Here is a 16710-nt window from a genome sequence, read left to right as displayed (position 1 = left end):
CTGGAATGAGACAGTGGTGACAGCTGCTGTATACTCACACTCACAAAACAGTGAGTGTACTAAAACCAGTGAACTGTGCATTTTAAAACAGTGCATTTTGTTATATGAATTATATCTCAATAAAATTCAATTAAATATAAAATCTGTAATTATAAGGAAACAAAATTATTTCAGTGATCTGCTACTATGGTCTCAAATACTGAGAACTAAATTGGGACTATTAAGAGAAAGGCTTTGGAATACTTCTGAGAACCAATAAATTTCTAAGGAACCATATCTTCATTTTTCATGGTGTGCTCACAAATTTCTCTAAGGAAATTAGTGATGGGCGCACTATAAAAAACAATCTGCTGAAGCAAAAAGCTGTAGTCACATCTTTCTGTTCATGCCTAGTACCCTAGGGAAGTGACTCTCCTGAGTGTCTATCTGTATGATGGTTACCTAAAGTGGCTGCCCACGTCCAGTGAAGGCTTTTGTTTAGTGATCATGGTCAAGTTGAGCTTATTTAAATACCATTTCCCAGGACTTACATGCTACTCCCAGAACGACGGGAATACTCAAAGCTTTTAGGGGGAATAAACTATTGCGTGGTCTGTGTCTAGGAAGTGGGCCACAGTTCACTGAAAACAGACAGTTCAGATAAATAAAATGAAAGCAGACATTTTTGGAGATGATCTTGAAAGCTTTCCATTAGAGAACATCAAGGGCATAAAACTAGGAATAGCATATATCCATGTTAGACTACCACAGGTCACTTTCTACCCTCCATTCTTTCTAAGTAGTACAACGTAACTAAGTATTTACTTACTTCTTCCTTCATTAGATAACCAAATCATTCCCATGGAACACAGTAACACTTCTCTCTAGCTATCCACTAAGAGACATTTGACTCCTATGCTACAGTTAGCTATAGATCATCATATTACATAAGCAGTGGTCTTTCTATAAAGGTTCCACATTAAACTCTGGTGAAAAAATTACATTTTAGATACAAGAAGTTATTGAAGAAACTGATTCCCACTTCTGGCACAAGTGCTGCACATAAAGGAACTCAAGCCAATCAATTTGTTTCTTCATTTCCTCCTATATTGTTTCTTTTTGGCTGCCAGACTTGGTCTGGACTCTTCTCTAGATTTCCCAGCTTTCCTAACATTTGCATGTTACAGGCTCAAGTATAATGACAGAGGTCAAAGAAGACTGGGAAGACTAAGTAAGACCAAAGGGAAGAGAGGACGGAGGAAAAGGACTAAGCCGAGGGCGGAGGAAAAGGACTAAGCCGAGGGGGTGTGTCCCACAGCTATAAAATCTAAGAATACCAGTCAAAATCTCAAAGAAACTACTCTGAAAACCATGACCATGATAAACAGTGATTCTTCAGTTTCTGTTTCCCTACACTGAGGATGGATGAGAATTATGAGGAATATAAAAACCAACATATGATACACTATGAGAAGGCATCAGAAAACAAACACACTTTAGTGTAATTTATTGTGCTGGCTCAGATAGTAAGGAGTCTGCCTGCAGTATGGGAGACCCAGGTATGATCCCTGGGTTGGGAAGATACCCTGGAGAAGGAAATGGCAACCCACTCCAGAATTCTTGCCTGGAAATTCCCATGGATGGAGGAGCCTGGCAGGCTACAGTCCATGGGGTCGCAAAGAGTCTGACATGACTGAGCGACTTCACTTACTGTGCTTTCTAATCTGATGTATAAACAACACTGAAATATACAAATAGATTAACAAGTTTTACACAATAGCACATTTAGGTACTAAAACATTTATAGGAGACTATATACTTACATACATTTTTATGAAAATCATGCATCAGGACCGTGGAAAGAGCCTAATAGCTTTACTAGAGCATACTGATGTGAGAAAATCAGGTTCAACTTCATACTATTCAACATATAATCTGTAATAATAAAGTACTAACCAAGTTCAACAAAGTTGTTATAGCTAAGAGCTTAAGCAACAACACCAACTACCAGGTTACTTTATTGCACTTCTAATCAAGTTATTTAAAAAAAAATTAGTGTTAATCATCACTGTAAGTTCTTCTACGTGTAAGGAGTTCTTGAGAACTTATCTTTGTTAATTATAACATTTATTAAATAAAAATGTGAGTAGCAAAGGCACATTAATTCCTTCATTGTTAAATAAATGTATTCTGCTTAAGCTTTAAAAGGTTTTTCAGTGTGCTTTTGGTAACAGTTTAGGTTTGAATACATAATATAAATATCAGTAAGCGTTGCAGTCATACTGGCCATTCCATTTGTCACTATGGAATTAGCGAGAAATCTAAATGAACAGAGTATCAATTGATCAAGAATATAAAATTTGATTTCATCAACTTCTTTGAGATTATATGGGTTAAAATTCCCATCAGTGCACACTGATAAAGTACACATTGTGATTCAAATTTTTAAAATGTTAATATCTGTGAAAGTTCAAGGGAAGTTACCAGGAAAAGATGGTTTGCTACAGACACACCTTATTTATTCTTAAGAAAATAGATGTGAAAATTCAGGACCCAGCTTTCTTGTCTGGACTATCATGTTTTGCTTAAAATGTTGATTATCCCTTCTAATAAGAGTTATATTTGAGCCATTTATTTTACTAATTACATGTGTATAGGTATCCTTTTCTAAGTGCTTCTCATGAGGAATTTTGAAAACAGCTTTCATGCATTAAACTAATGCTAAAAATAAAAAAAAATTGCAATATTCACAAAGAATAGAACCATTGTTATACTACTACTAAACATATTATCTTACTATACTCATCTTCAGTGTCTACAACTACCATTCAGGACCTCCTTCCTAGCTATTAAGACTTATAAGAAGTTCACTTCTTAATATGAATTTCAGAAATGTCTACAAGGACTTTAAAAATTCCACTGGCAATTTGAGAGTAGATGCAAAGATTTTCTGAATCATAGGATAATTAAATGAATAAAAGGTAAATCCCATGTATGCCTATGCTCAATCTTAGTGGCAATAAATTAAAAGACTGAATGATGAGTTACTATTTTACAAATAGGTGTTTACACCTTCTTTCTTTTTATATGTACATGCCTCTTGGAATGTGTGTAGTCTCCATATTTTCCCTGGATTTAAGGTTGTTTATCTAATGCTAGCCCTAACACCTGCTTTTTCTTTCCCCAATGACAATAATGTCTTCCCAAAAAAGTAACTGTGGGGCTTCCCTGGTGATTCAGTGGTAAACAATCTGCCTGCCAATGCAGGAGACATGGGTTCGATTCTGGATCCAGGAAGATACCATATGCCACAGAGCAACTAAACCCAAGCATCACAACTACTAAGCCTGTACTTGGCAACAAGAGAAGCCACTGCTATGAAAAGCCTACACACTGCAATCTGCCACAACTAGAGAAAAGCCTGCTGCAACAAATACCCAGCACAGCCAAAAATAAATAAAATTGTATGTATAAAAAAAGTGTGACCTGGAAGTGGGAGGAAAGAAGAGTGCAAATATATATTAAAGTATAATTACACTTTACAGAAGCCAGTGGGATGAGTTTTAATATGATGGATGTGTATTTTCATTTTACTTCCATCTCATATGGTAATATTTACCGTAAATGATGATGAAAGGACAGGCTAAGAAGGAAAAGGACTATCTACTGAGCCATAGATTCCCTAGAGGGCAGAAATATGAGAAGCTAAAGGGAATTTGCTGAGAAATGAGGAATTAAGAAATAAAATAGTACGGGGACAGAAGTCTTAAGAGAACAAATGATGAAAAAGTGAGGAGACTCAGTTAGGGAAGATAAAGAATGTTCAAGAGGGCCTATAGCAAAAGTTATGAGAAAATTATCAGAAAACAAGATGTGAAAGGTAAAAACAAAGAAGTACCAGCTAACTTCGTGTCTAAAAGTGACTAAAGATTTTAAAAGCCAAAAGGGCCCTAACAGTGAAAGGTTTTTAGTTGTCAAGGGCTCAAAAGTACCAAAGACTACAGAAAGATGGGTAGATCTAACTAACTGTAGGGCTTAGGGAATAATGAAAGAGAATTCAAGGTGAATGACAAAAGGAAACAGTGTTTACTGCTACAACCTTAAGCTAGATTGCATAATGTGAAATATGCAATACACCTAAGATGTGCAGTTTTGTTTCTTCAATTAAATTACTATTTTCATGGGTCACTGACCCTTGAAATCCCTACACTAAATCCAAAGTGAGAGAGGGCAAATAGTACATAAAAGAACTAGCAAAGCTTTTATAGTGTTTTGGGCCACATGGGTGCTTCTATTAAAATAAAATTACTTTTATATGAAATAATCATATGAAGTTTTGATGGTAGCTTTAAAATTTCATTTTCCATACTATTTTTTGTTCCTTGTTATACATTTTGGAGAAGATCTGGCAAGAGTTTGATACAAAAAGAAGTAGGATCTAAACGTGCATCCTCAGTAAACAGCTGCTCATTAAGATACTACTTCCGGTCACTGGCTTAGAAAGCAAGATTCTGAGATTACTTCTAAATCTTGGGCCTCTGACTTGTCAACCAAAAAAGTTACTTCCCCTTTAGTGTAATGAATTGCAGAAGTACAGTTAAACAGTTATCTATGAGGGTTTATTAGCAGGCATAGGATATGGTGGGTGAGCAGAGATACTGATTTTTGTTTTTTTGCCAGTGAGCAAAATATTTACAAATTTCATAAAATGGAAAGAACTTTCTAAAAAATTAATAAGATCTGTTTCACAAATTACCAATTCAACTGGAACACTGAATAGTAAAAATGACAAAAGATTTGTTCTTATGGTTGATAAAAAATTTATGTCAGGGCATTCAAGTAAAGTTATTTTCTGTGTTCTGATTTAATGAATCATGTGAGTTGTATCTCGTTGGGTGACACAGATGCTGGCTCAGTGAAGCCTACTCTAATGCCTCCCAGCACAGCCTTCCTTGGGACAGTGAAGCCAGAATAATATGTCAGACTGAAGTAATATCAAAGAAAGAAAAGTAGGGCTGGAGATGCTATGAGGTTGGCTCATAACACTTCTCGACCTGTGAGTGTCCAGTAAGTATTCAATGTCCTATGGGCTTCAATGACCTAACAAGTACCAAGTAATAACCGTAATGCAGTAATGAATGGTCTTCAAAAGAAGACTTTTGCAATTCAAGCTGAAAAACACTACACTTACTAGATGGTTTTAACTCTATTGAAAGACAGCCTTAGAAACCACTAGTGAGTTCTTAAAAGGTGAATGAGTATTAAATGTTTTATATATGCTTGTGTAGTATCTACTTTAGTTCCTTTAAATCTGTTTGATTTTACATTAATTTTGAAAACAAAACTTTTCTGATGATATTAATAATAAGAATGGTGATGAAAAACAAAATAGCATTAGCTATACTGGTAAAAATATAGATGTAAAATAATGAGGCCATTTAAGAAAATAAATGCACTGTTAAAAAATGGAATTAATGGACTAGCCTGAGTATATCCCACATAGAGGTGTTTTTTTCTTTCAAGTGATTACAAATAATATTTGAGGAAAAAAATGCCCTGAGAAGAAAAGATAGTAAAACATATAAAGAGAATGACAACTTATCAAAATACAGCGTATCACTTTACATGAAAGTTATTCTATCATAAGGAAAACTGGTGCAAAATAAAGGTATATTTTCCAAAGAAGTTAAGAAAACTAATGAATTAACTCTGTTTTTCCCTAGTCAAATTCTTCATATTTAGTATTTAGAATTAAAAATCTGAAAGAATACTTACATTGACAGCAACACCAAAGCAATTAAGGTCCACTCTGCAGGTTTATGTATAATATTTTTATTTGTTAATCTGAAAGACAGGTAAAATTTACCAAAAGATTATTACAGTTAAATACATAAACTTTCTATTTTTAGATAAACTCAGTTTTATGATATCATGTGTTAAAGGACACTTTTAAAATCCTTGTTGTTATATTTGATGGAGAAGAGTCAACAGTATAATAACGTGGCTTGATATTCAGAAGGAAGTGTTCTAGCTTCACATTTATACAACAATACCACTGTCAGACAAGATGGGGATATAGGAACAATATGGGGAACTAAACAGAATGGTTTATTGAAACACACGAACACAGACACGCCTCCCTGTAACCGTATCTTTTGTTTTTCCCTAATCAAATGTTTCATTAAAACTGACAAGGTAAGCAATTTCTGATTTTAATTCAGCTTTTGCTAGGTTTCCAACAGGCAATTAAGGAATGTCATAATCCATAATTTTCAGAAGTCAGAGTTGACTTGATAAAATTTTAAGACTAGGTATCTTTATTCAAGAAAAGTTAAAAAAAATCAGAAGCAAAATCATCACTTAGCAGTTGATGACAATAAAATACATTGTAGTCATCTTATTTCTCAGAAAACATTTAGAAGGATCACTCTAAATGAAAAAATGACACAAGCTGATAAAAAGCAGGCAAAAATATCTGATGAAGGATTGTTATCCAAAATATCAAAGAAATCTTAAAACAATGAGAAAACAAAATGCCCAGTTAAAAAATGGGTCCAAGACCTCAAGAGACACTTCATTAACAAACCTGTACAGGGACTTCCCTGGTGACACAATGAAATGAGAATCTGCCTGCCAATGCAGGGGACACGGGTTTGATTCCTGGTCAAAGAAGATTCCATATGGTGTGGGGCAACTAAGCCCATGTGCCCCAACTACTAAGCCTGCGCTCTAAACCCAAGAGCCACAACTACTGAGTCCTTGTGCTGCAACTACTGAAGCCCGTGTGACTAGAGCCTGTGCTCCCTCCATGATAAGAGGCAGCACAGCCAAAAATAGCTAACTAAATAATATTATATACATATTCAGTTCAGTTCAGTCGCTCAGTTGTGTCCGACTCTCCACGACCCCATGAATCACAGCACGCCAGGCCTCCCTGTCCATCACCAACTCCCGGAGTTCACTCAAACTCATGTCCACAGAGTCGGTGATACCATCCAGCCATCTCATTCTCGGTCGTCCTCTTCTCCTCCCGCCCCCAACCTTTCCCAGCATCAGAGTCTTTTCCAGTGAGTCAACTCGTCGCATGAGGTGGCCAAAGTATTGGAGTTTCAGCTTTAGCATCAGTCCTTCCAATGAACACCCAGGATCGATCTCCCTTAGAATGGACTGGTTGGATCTCCTTGCGGTACAAGGGACTCTCAAGAGTCTTCTCCAATACCACAGTTCAAAAGCATCAATTCTTTGGCGATCAGCTTTCTTCACAGTCCAACTCTCACATCCATACATGACCACGGGAAAGACCATAGCCTTGACTAGATGGACCTTTGTTAGCAAAGTAATGTCTCTGCTTTATAATATATTATCAAGGTTGGTCATAACTTTCCTTCCAAGGAGTAAGCGTCTTTTAATTTCATGGCTGCAATCAGCATCTGCAGTGATTTTGGAGCCCAAAAGAGTAAAGTCTGGCACTGTTTCCACTGTTTTTCCATCTATTTCCCATGAAGTGATGGGACCAGATGCCATGATCTTTGTTTTCTAAATGCTGAGCTTCAAGACAACCTTTTCACATCTCTTTCACTTCACTTTCTGCCATAAGGGTAATGTCATCTGCATATCTGAGATTATTGATATTTCTCCCAGCAATCTTGATTTCAGCTTGTGCTTCTTCCAGCCCAGAGTTCCTCATGATGTACTCTGCATATAAGTTAAATAAGCAAGGTGACAATATACAGCCTTGACGCACTCCTTTTCCTATTTGGAACCAGTCGGTTGTTCCATGTCCAGTTCTGACTGTTGCTTCCTGACTTGCATACAGGTTTCTCAAGAGGCAGGCCAGGTGGTCTGGGATTCCCATCTCTTTCAGAATATTCCACAGTTTATTGTGATCGACACAGTCAAAGGCTTTGGCATAGTCAATGAAGCAGAAATAGATGTTTTTCTGGAACTCTCTTGCTTTCTCCATGATCCAGCGGATGTCGGCAATTTGATCTCTGGTTCCTCTGCCTTTTCTAAAACCTGCTTGAACTTCTGGGAGTTCACGGTTCACATATTGCTGAAGCCTGGCTTGGAGAATTTTGAGCATGACTTTACTAGTGTGTGAGATGAGCGCAATTGTGCGGTAGTTTGAGCATTCTTTGGCATTGCCTTTCTTTGGGATTGGAATGAAGACTGACCTTTTCCAGTCCTGTGACCACTGCTGAGTTTTCCAAATTTGCTGGCATATTGAGTGCAGCACTTTCACAGCATCATCTTTCAAGATTTGAAACAGCTCAACTGGAATTCCATCACCACCACTAGCTTTGTTCGTAGCGATGCTTTCTAGGGCCCACTTGACCTATATATATAAAGAAGATACATGGGGGTTGGGGGTGGGAAGCTCAAGAGGGAGGGGAAACATGTTTACTTATGGCTGATTCATGTTGTTATATGGCAGAAACCAACACAACATTGTAAAGCAATTATCCTCTAATTAAAAATAAATTTAAAAAGATGGCAAATAAGCATATGAAAAGATGCTCTATATCATATGTCATCAGGGAGGTGGAAATTAAAACAATGAGATACACTACACTTTTAGAATTGCCAAAATCCTGATAACCAACAAAATCAAGGATGTCAAGTAAAAACTCTCATTTATTGCTGGTGGGGAAAAAATGGCACAGCAACTTTGGATGACACTCTGGTATTTCTTGAAAACTAAACATACTCCCACCATAAAATCCAGCAATTACACTCCTTGGTATCTCTTTACCCAAAGGAGTTGAAAACTTAATGTCTACACAAAAATTTGCACACAGATGTGTATAGCAGCTCTATTTATATAACTGTGAAAACTGGGAAGCAACCAAGATATCTTTCAGTAGGTAAATGGATAAATAAACTGTGGTACATCCAGACCCTAGAATATTATTCAGCCCTAAAAAGAAATGAGCTATCAAGCCATGAAGACATGGAGATATTTCAAATGCATATTATTTAAGTGAAAAAAGCCAGTCTGAAAAGGCTACAAACTGTATGATTCCAAGTATATGACATTCTAGAAAAAGTAAAATAATGAAGATATTAATAAAAAGGGAGTGGTGCCAGAAACTGTGGGGAAAGGGAGGAAAGATGAATAGGCAGAACACGGAGGATGTTTAGGTCAGTGAAAATATCCTATGATAATGGATAATAGTGGATAGATGTCATTCAGTATTTGTCCAAACCCACAGAATGCACACCACCAAGAATGAACCATGGACTCTGACTTATAATGATGTCATTAATATAGGAGCATCAATTGTAGCAAATGTATGACTCTGGTGGCAGACGGTTTTAATAGGGAAGCCACACATGTCGGGGCAGGGGACACAAGTAAATGCATCCTTCTCTCAATTTTGCTATGAACCTAAAACTGATCTTAAATAAAGTCTTTGGAGGGGGAAAAAAAAAACAGCCGATAAATTAACTTGAGCAGGCAATTTATAGATGAGGAAAGTAAACATTTGAAAAGGAGCTCAATCTCATCATTAAGCTGAGAAATTAACATAAAAACAGTAATTTTCCATTACTGGAAAACAGTATTTTCCATTACTTTGGCGAAAATAAAAGATTAACAATACTAAGGATTTTGAGGACATGAAGAAATTTTACTTTTAAACATGCTGTTGATGTGAGTAATCAATTTAGCAATACCTAATAAAACTGAAAAACTTCTCAATATAAAACTTAAACTCTCGCTATGTATAAGGAAATGTACATGAAGATATTTGATGTGACACTGCTTATAACAGAAACATAATACATTGTGGCATTTTCATAGAATATTAAATAGTTGTTAAAATGAAGGAACTAACACATTTTGCTCATCATAGTTTGAAAGAAACACAGCAAGTATAGAATGACATTATACAAATCAAGTACAGATTCTCATATTTATGGACATAAATGTATGTACTAAAAGTATAAAAATGAAGACTGGAAAGATACATATGAAATTCAGAGTTGATTGCTTCTGGGGAGCAAAGGAGAATGGACTGGGGAAGATGACAAAGAGGACTTCATGTCTTAGGTCTTCAGAACTGGTGATTCCACCTGTCTGAAAAGTTCTTATGTCACTTTTGCGCAGGGTCTACTTGGGCCACACCATTAGCAAGAGTAACTCTCTCCACCTCCCAGCCCCACACTCTTAGCTTCCCTTTCTGTTATATATTTTACTTTATCCTCGTACCACTTCTCACCTTCTAACATATAATTATTGCTTATTATCTGTTTTACCTTGACTGAGGGCAGGAATATTTGTGTTCTTTACATATTTATTCCAACTGCCCAGAACAAATACCTGACAGAAGAGGTTCAATTAATTTTTTGAATAAGTTTACCTATAGTTATTTTATTAAAAATGTATGCCAATCAAACCTTATAAAATATTAAAATCTATTAATTTTGAGTGAATAAGTATATCTTTGTTATATTAACTCAATTTCTTCCCATAATTAAAATGTCTACAAAAAGCCTACTTGATATAAAAAGCAAGTACAGGGACTCCCTTGGTGGTCCACAGGGTAACACTTCGCACTCCCAATGAAGGGGGCTAGATTCGATCCCTGGTCAGGGAACTAGATCCCACATGATGTAACTAAGACCTGGCTCGGCCAAATAAGTAAATACTAAAGGGAAAAACGGAGAAGGCACTGGCAAGCCACTCCAGTACTCTTGCCTAGAAAATCCCATGGACGGAGGAGCCTGGTAGGCTGCAGTCCATGGGTCACTACGAGTCAGACATGACTGAGCGACTTCACTTTCACTTTTCACTTTCACACATTGGAGAAGGAAATGGCAGCCCACTCCAGTGTTCTTGCCTGGAGAATCCCAGGGACAGGGGAGCCTGGTGGGCTGCCGTCCATGGGGTCACACAGAGTCAGACACGACCGAAGTGACTTAGCAGTAGCAGCAAAGGGAAAAAAAAGAAGGAATAGTGGTTGAAGAGTCTGACAGATATGGTTTCAATATTCAGATCTGTTTTACCTTGGACATATTCAGTGACTGTAAAACTTTCATAGGGTTCTTGTGAGGATTAAATGTACAAAAGACATCCATGTTGCCAAATCCAATGGACATTTCTCAGTTCTCACCTTAATCCACAAGAAGCATTTGACATGGCTGATCACTCCTTTCTCCTTAGGAGACACTCTTCATCTGGTTTCTGCTTGCCTGATTCCCCTTCCTCTCCCTGGCATGCCTTCAGAGACCTTTTAATTTTGGATCACCCCAGAGCCTCTGTTCTTGGGTCACTCTCAACTCTATATATGCCCATTCCCTTTGTGGTGCCATCCAATCTCACAGTTATAAATATTGGATAACTGCTGCTGCTGCTGCTAAGTCACATCAGTCGTGTCCGACTCTGTGTGACCCCATAGACGGAAGCCCACCAGGATCCCCTGTCCCTGGGATTCTCCAGGCAAGAACACTGGAGTGGGTTGCCATTTCCCTCTCCAATGTGTGAAAGTAAAAAGTGAAAGTGAAGTCGCTCAGTCGTGTCCGACCCTTAGCGACCCCACAGACTGCAGCCTACCAGGCTCCTCCGTCCATGGGATTTTCTAGGCAAGAGTACTGGAGTGGCTTGCCATTGCCTTCTCCGAATATACTATCTAGGTTGGTCATAACTTTCCTTCCAAGGAGTAAGCGTCTTTTAATTTCATGGCTGCAATCAGCATCTGCAGTGAGTTTGGAGCCCAAAAACATAAAGTCTGACACTGTTTCCCCATCTATTTCCCATGAAATGATGGGACCAGATGCCATGATCTTCATTTTCTGAATGTTGAGCCTCAAACCAACCTTTTCACTCTCCTCTTTCACTTTCATCAAGAGGCTTTTGAGTTCCTCCTCACTTTCTGCCATAAGGGTGGTATCATCTGCATATCTGAGGTTATTGATATTTCTCCCGGCAATCTTGATTCCAGCTGGTGCTTCTTCCAGCCCAGCGTTCCTCATGATGTACTCTGCATATAAGTTAAATAAGCAGGGTGACAATATACAACCTTGACGTACTCCTTTTCCTATGTGGAACCAGTCTGTTGTTCCATGTCCAGTTCTAACTGTTGCTTTGTGACCTGCATATAGGTTTCTCAAGAGGCAGGTCAGGTGGTCTGGTATTCCCATCTCTTTCAGAATGTCCCACAGTTTATTGTGATCCACACAGTCAAAGGCTTTGGAGTATAGCCAAAACTGAGCTCCTTATTTCCTCTTCAAACTGGGTTCTCATCTCCATCTAAGTAAATGGCTACCCAGTCCTTCAGAATCCATCCAGTTGCTCAGGCCCAAAATTTTGACTCTCTTCATATCCCATGTCAAAATCAGTCATCAAATTCTGAGTTCTATTTTCAAAATTAAATCTGATCACTTATTACTTATTAATCTATGCCTATATTACATAACGGAGAAGGCAAAGGCAAGCCACTCCAGTACTCTTGCCTAGAAAATCCCATGGACGGAGGAGCCTGGTAGGCTGCAGTCCATGGGGTCGCTATAAGTCAGACATGACTGAGCGACTTCCCTTTCACTTTTCACTTTCACACACTGGAGAAGGAAATGGCAGCCCACTCCAGTGTTCTTGCCTGGAGAATCCCAGGGACGGGGGAGCCTGGTGGGCTGCCGTCTATGGGGTCACACAGAGTCGGACACGACTGAAGTGACTTAGCAGCAGCAGCAGCAGCAGATTACATAAAGAGCATCCTAAATAGTCTTCCTGCCTCTGACCATCTACTGTAATTCTCAAGTCAGCAGCCAGTGATACTGCCAAAATACATCAGATCATGTCAGCTTTCTATTCAGAATCCACAAACTGCTCTCCATATCACTTGGAGTAAAAGTCAAAGAACAACCATGGTTCCAAGGATTATATAACTGTACTACAGCCAATCCCTGCCCTTTACTTCTCTAACCATATCTCTATGTATTGTTGCCTTGCTCATTTCTCCAGCCTCACCAGCATCCTTAATATTCTGTGAAAACACCTGGCCTGCTTCTGCCTCAGGGCATTTTTACCTGTTGTTCCCCTGTCTGATATATTTTCACCAATAGCAATAAGGCTTGTTCCCCTAACAACCTTGAGGTCTTTGTACAAATAGGATCTTCTTAATGAGGTCTTCCCTGACCAGTCTACATAAAATCACAACATCCTCCCTCCTTAGTACCATCCCCTCTTTCCCTGCTTCTGAGGAGAAAGGGAGGTGATGGAACTGGGAAAAGGGTATATCACCACATAATAACAACACACATATTGTCATATCCTATTAAAATACTTCCATGAGAGAAGGAATTTTCTTTATTTGGTTCACTGTTTTACCTGTAGCAACTAAAACAGAATCCAGCACATAACCAAAAAATGCCAAAGAAGGATAAAATAAAACGGCAAAAGCAGTTAATAGAATTTCCTTTTCTGTACTACTCAAATCTCTCAAAGCTAAGACAAACTTTAGATTTCATGAATTTATTTACTGAGTCAACAAAAAAATCTACTGAATGCCTGCTCTAAACTGTTTCAGGCACTGAGGAACAAGGTCTCTGATTTCACTTCAAAGCACTTTAAGCAGAACAGCAAAATTTTACCTGCTATCACATTCTTCCCTTTTGCAGAACCAAAATAATTTCAAGCACAATTGCTAAACAAACACTATTTTGAGCGATAATTTAAAAAATTAAAACAGTAACATTTGAAAGGAAACATTTTAAAACCATAGTTTCAAAATATAATTGGAAATTCAATATAGATTTAGAAAAAAATAACTTCAGTCTTCACTGATGAAATTTAAAAAGGACTCATGTCAAAATATAATTTTAATTCAAATCATATTTAGAAAATATCTTGCTTCAACACTGACAACAGTTAATCATTACCAAGTAACTTCTGATGGAACCACTATGAGAGGTAAATCAATGTAACATTCCAGATAAATGCCTATGAAGCAGTTCAGTGGAAAGGACAGCTCTATTCACTGGGGAAAGATTCTTCAAAAAGGTGAAAAAGCTGCTTTATGTTTAGTTCTAACATGCTCTCAACTCTGGCTGCACATTAGAAGCACCTGGGGGGCTTTTGAAAAATACTAATGTCTGGGCCCAACTCTAACCAAATGAAACTCAATCTCTAGGGGTGAAGCCAGGCATCTGTTGTTGTTAGAAGCTCAAGTAATTCTGATGCACAACTGGCTTAAGAATCATTGTTCTACAAGTTCCAATTATTGATTCCTATTTCAAAGAGAAAGATATGGTTATTTATGTCAACTCTTTCCCACCGCCAGTACTGATTGAAAAGATCTCCCAACACTAGTCACTGTCATTTATATGGTGTTTCCTCAGAGACTTCACCTAGAAGCCTTGGCCTACAGTCACATACCTGTTAAACCTGTAAAACTGTCCTGCCAGAATCTGAAGACCCCAAAAATGCATTATCTTATCAGAGGTCTCTCTGTATTTTAAGTAACTGACATTTTACTGAAAAGAGCAAACTCTTAATTTAAGCAAAAGATTTTGACATGCAGGTACTAAAGAGTAAATATTTGGAAAAACCAACTTAACAACAAGGTTTTGTAACATCCCCTCCACCAAAACAGACTTCCCTGGTGGCTCAGACAGTAAAGAATCCACCTGCAATGTGGGAGATCTGGGTTCGATCCCTGGACTGGGAAGTTCCCCTTGAGGAGGGCATGGCAACCCATTCCAGTATTCTTTCCTGGAGAATCCCATGGTCAGAAGAGCCTGGCAGGCTACAGTCCATGGGGTCACAAAAAGTTGAAGACAACTGAGTGACTAAGCACACACCATCACAACAGTTTTTTGGCTTATTTCCCTGAAACTTTTTAAAAATTACAATTGAAAGTTATTTCAAACATATATAAAAATAGAACATAAAATCAACTCCCATATAGTCATCACAACTGAGAATTATGAAATCCCGGTCAATCATATTTCATCTACAACCTCATATTCAACATCCCCTAACCATGATAATTATGAAGCAAATCCCACACATCATATTGTTTCATCTAGACTTTATTTTAATTTAGTGTTAACAATGCAGAAAGGACCCTGAAAAGATTTAAATAGTAAGAATGACAGAAAAAGGTGATAACAGTTTATAAATATAAAAGGAAAATGACAAGTGAGTTTCCTCTCTTCTACAATCTGTTGGTTCAGTTCAGTCGCTCAGTCGTGTCCGACTCTCCGCGACCCCATGAATCACAGCACGCCAGGCCTCCCTGTCCATCACCAACTCCTGGAGTTCACTCAAACTCATGTCCACAGAATCGGTGATGCCATCCAGCCATCTCATTCTCTGTTGTCCCCTTCTCCTCCTGCCCCCAACCTTTCCCAGCATCAGTCTTTTCCAGTGAGTCAACTCGTCGCATGAGGTGGCCAAAGTATTGGAGTTTCAGCTTTAGCATCAGTTGGTTGCCTCTTACTAAACTAAGGAACACTGTACCTCTTGTCTTGACTAGCTTAGATGTCACAGAGGTTTAGTTTCACAGGTAACAACCACTTCAAGTAGAGTTCTTACCTGGGGTCTAGAGAGGTAATAAATGAAATTACTTAAAAAAAAACTGTAATACTGATAAATCTTTAATACTGATAATTATCAAGAAAACCAACAGTAAACTCTTTAAAATTTTCTTCCAGCTTTCCTGAGGTATAATTGACACATAATAACTAAATATATTTAAGGTACGCAACTTGATGTTTTGATATATGTATACATTGTGAAATGACAACCACAATCAAGTGAATTAACATTTCCATCACATACAGTTACCATTTTTTTTTTGGTGGTAAGACCACTTAAGACCTCTCTTCTTGACTTAGATTTGGGGTGTAAACCCAACTACTAGTTGTGTAATTTGAAATTACTTAATCTGTCATCTCTCACCTATAAAATGAGGATAATACCACTATTTTTTGGAAATTAGATAACATGCATAAAGTGCCAAGCACATTCCAGCACATAGTAGTTACCACAGTGAGTCCATGTACTGACATGAACTAAATGTTATTAGGGCTGCTTCAAAACACAGAAATAACAAATAGCCTGGACAGTGAGTAGTTTCCAACCTGAAATACCTAAATTCCTTGGGCATGTGAAATAATGTGGCAATCTTGAGTTGCTGCCAAACAGTTCTTTTCAATGGGTTTCAAGTAAGTTCTGAGACCCTCAGAATAGTTTTTTTTTTTTTAAAGAAAACATGCAATTAGATAGAAAAATAGTGCTAGATAACATAGTCAGAATAAACTGAATCACGTGTTCATTTATTTTAAGTGAGTGGGGTTAAAATGAAGTACAAAGTTCCTATCTGTAGTTCAAGGTCAAAGGTTTTACTCTTTTATCTTTTCTAAAGAGTCTTACATCCATACATGACCACGGGAAAAACCATAGCCTTAACTAGACGGACCTTGGTTGGCAAAGTAATGTCTCTGCTTTTTAATATGCTATCTAGGTTGGTCATAACTTTCCTTCCAAGGAGTAAGTGTCTTTCAATTTCATGGCTGCAATCAGCATCTGCAGTGATTTTGGAGCCCAAAAACATAAAGTCTGACACTGTTTCCCCATCTATTTCCCATGAAGTGATGGGACCAGATGCCATGATCTTCATTTTCTGAATGTTGAGCTTCAAACCAACCTTTTCACTCTCCTCTTTCACTTTCATCAAGAGGCTTTTGAGTTCCTCTTCACTTTCTGCCATAAGGGTGGTGTCATCTGCA

General features: G+C 37.8%; 1 protein-coding gene across 12 annotated transcripts in view; it reads right to left on the bottom strand.

Moving 5' to 3' along the window:
* Positions 1-16710, bottom strand: part of RPAP2 (RNA polymerase II associated protein 2) — a 113142-nt gene that overhangs the window by 50556 nt on the left and 45876 nt on the right. For 9 of the 12 annotated variants that reach the window (XM_088835492.1, XM_088835489.1, XM_088835487.1 and 6 more), the window contains one exon: positions 5755-5823. In XM_088835492.1, the coding sequence (XP_088691618.1) occupies positions 5755-5823 (69 nt within the window). Of the gene's footprint in view, positions 1-5754; positions 5824-14686; positions 15522-16710 lie in introns of those variants that run through there. The other 3 variants (XR_016037219.1, XM_088835494.1, XR_016037221.1) reach the window with 3 other exon arrangements.

The sequence above is a fragment of the Moschus berezovskii genome, chromosome 4 (genome assembly GCF_049115385.1).
Source record: "Moschus berezovskii isolate FMDL1 chromosome 4, NW_MosBer_1.0, whole genome shotgun sequence".
Lineage (NCBI taxonomy): Eukaryota > Metazoa > Chordata > Mammalia > Artiodactyla > Moschidae > Moschus > Moschus berezovskii.
Note: the sequence above shows the minus strand (reverse complement) of the source record. Positions and strands in the feature narration are given on the sequence as shown.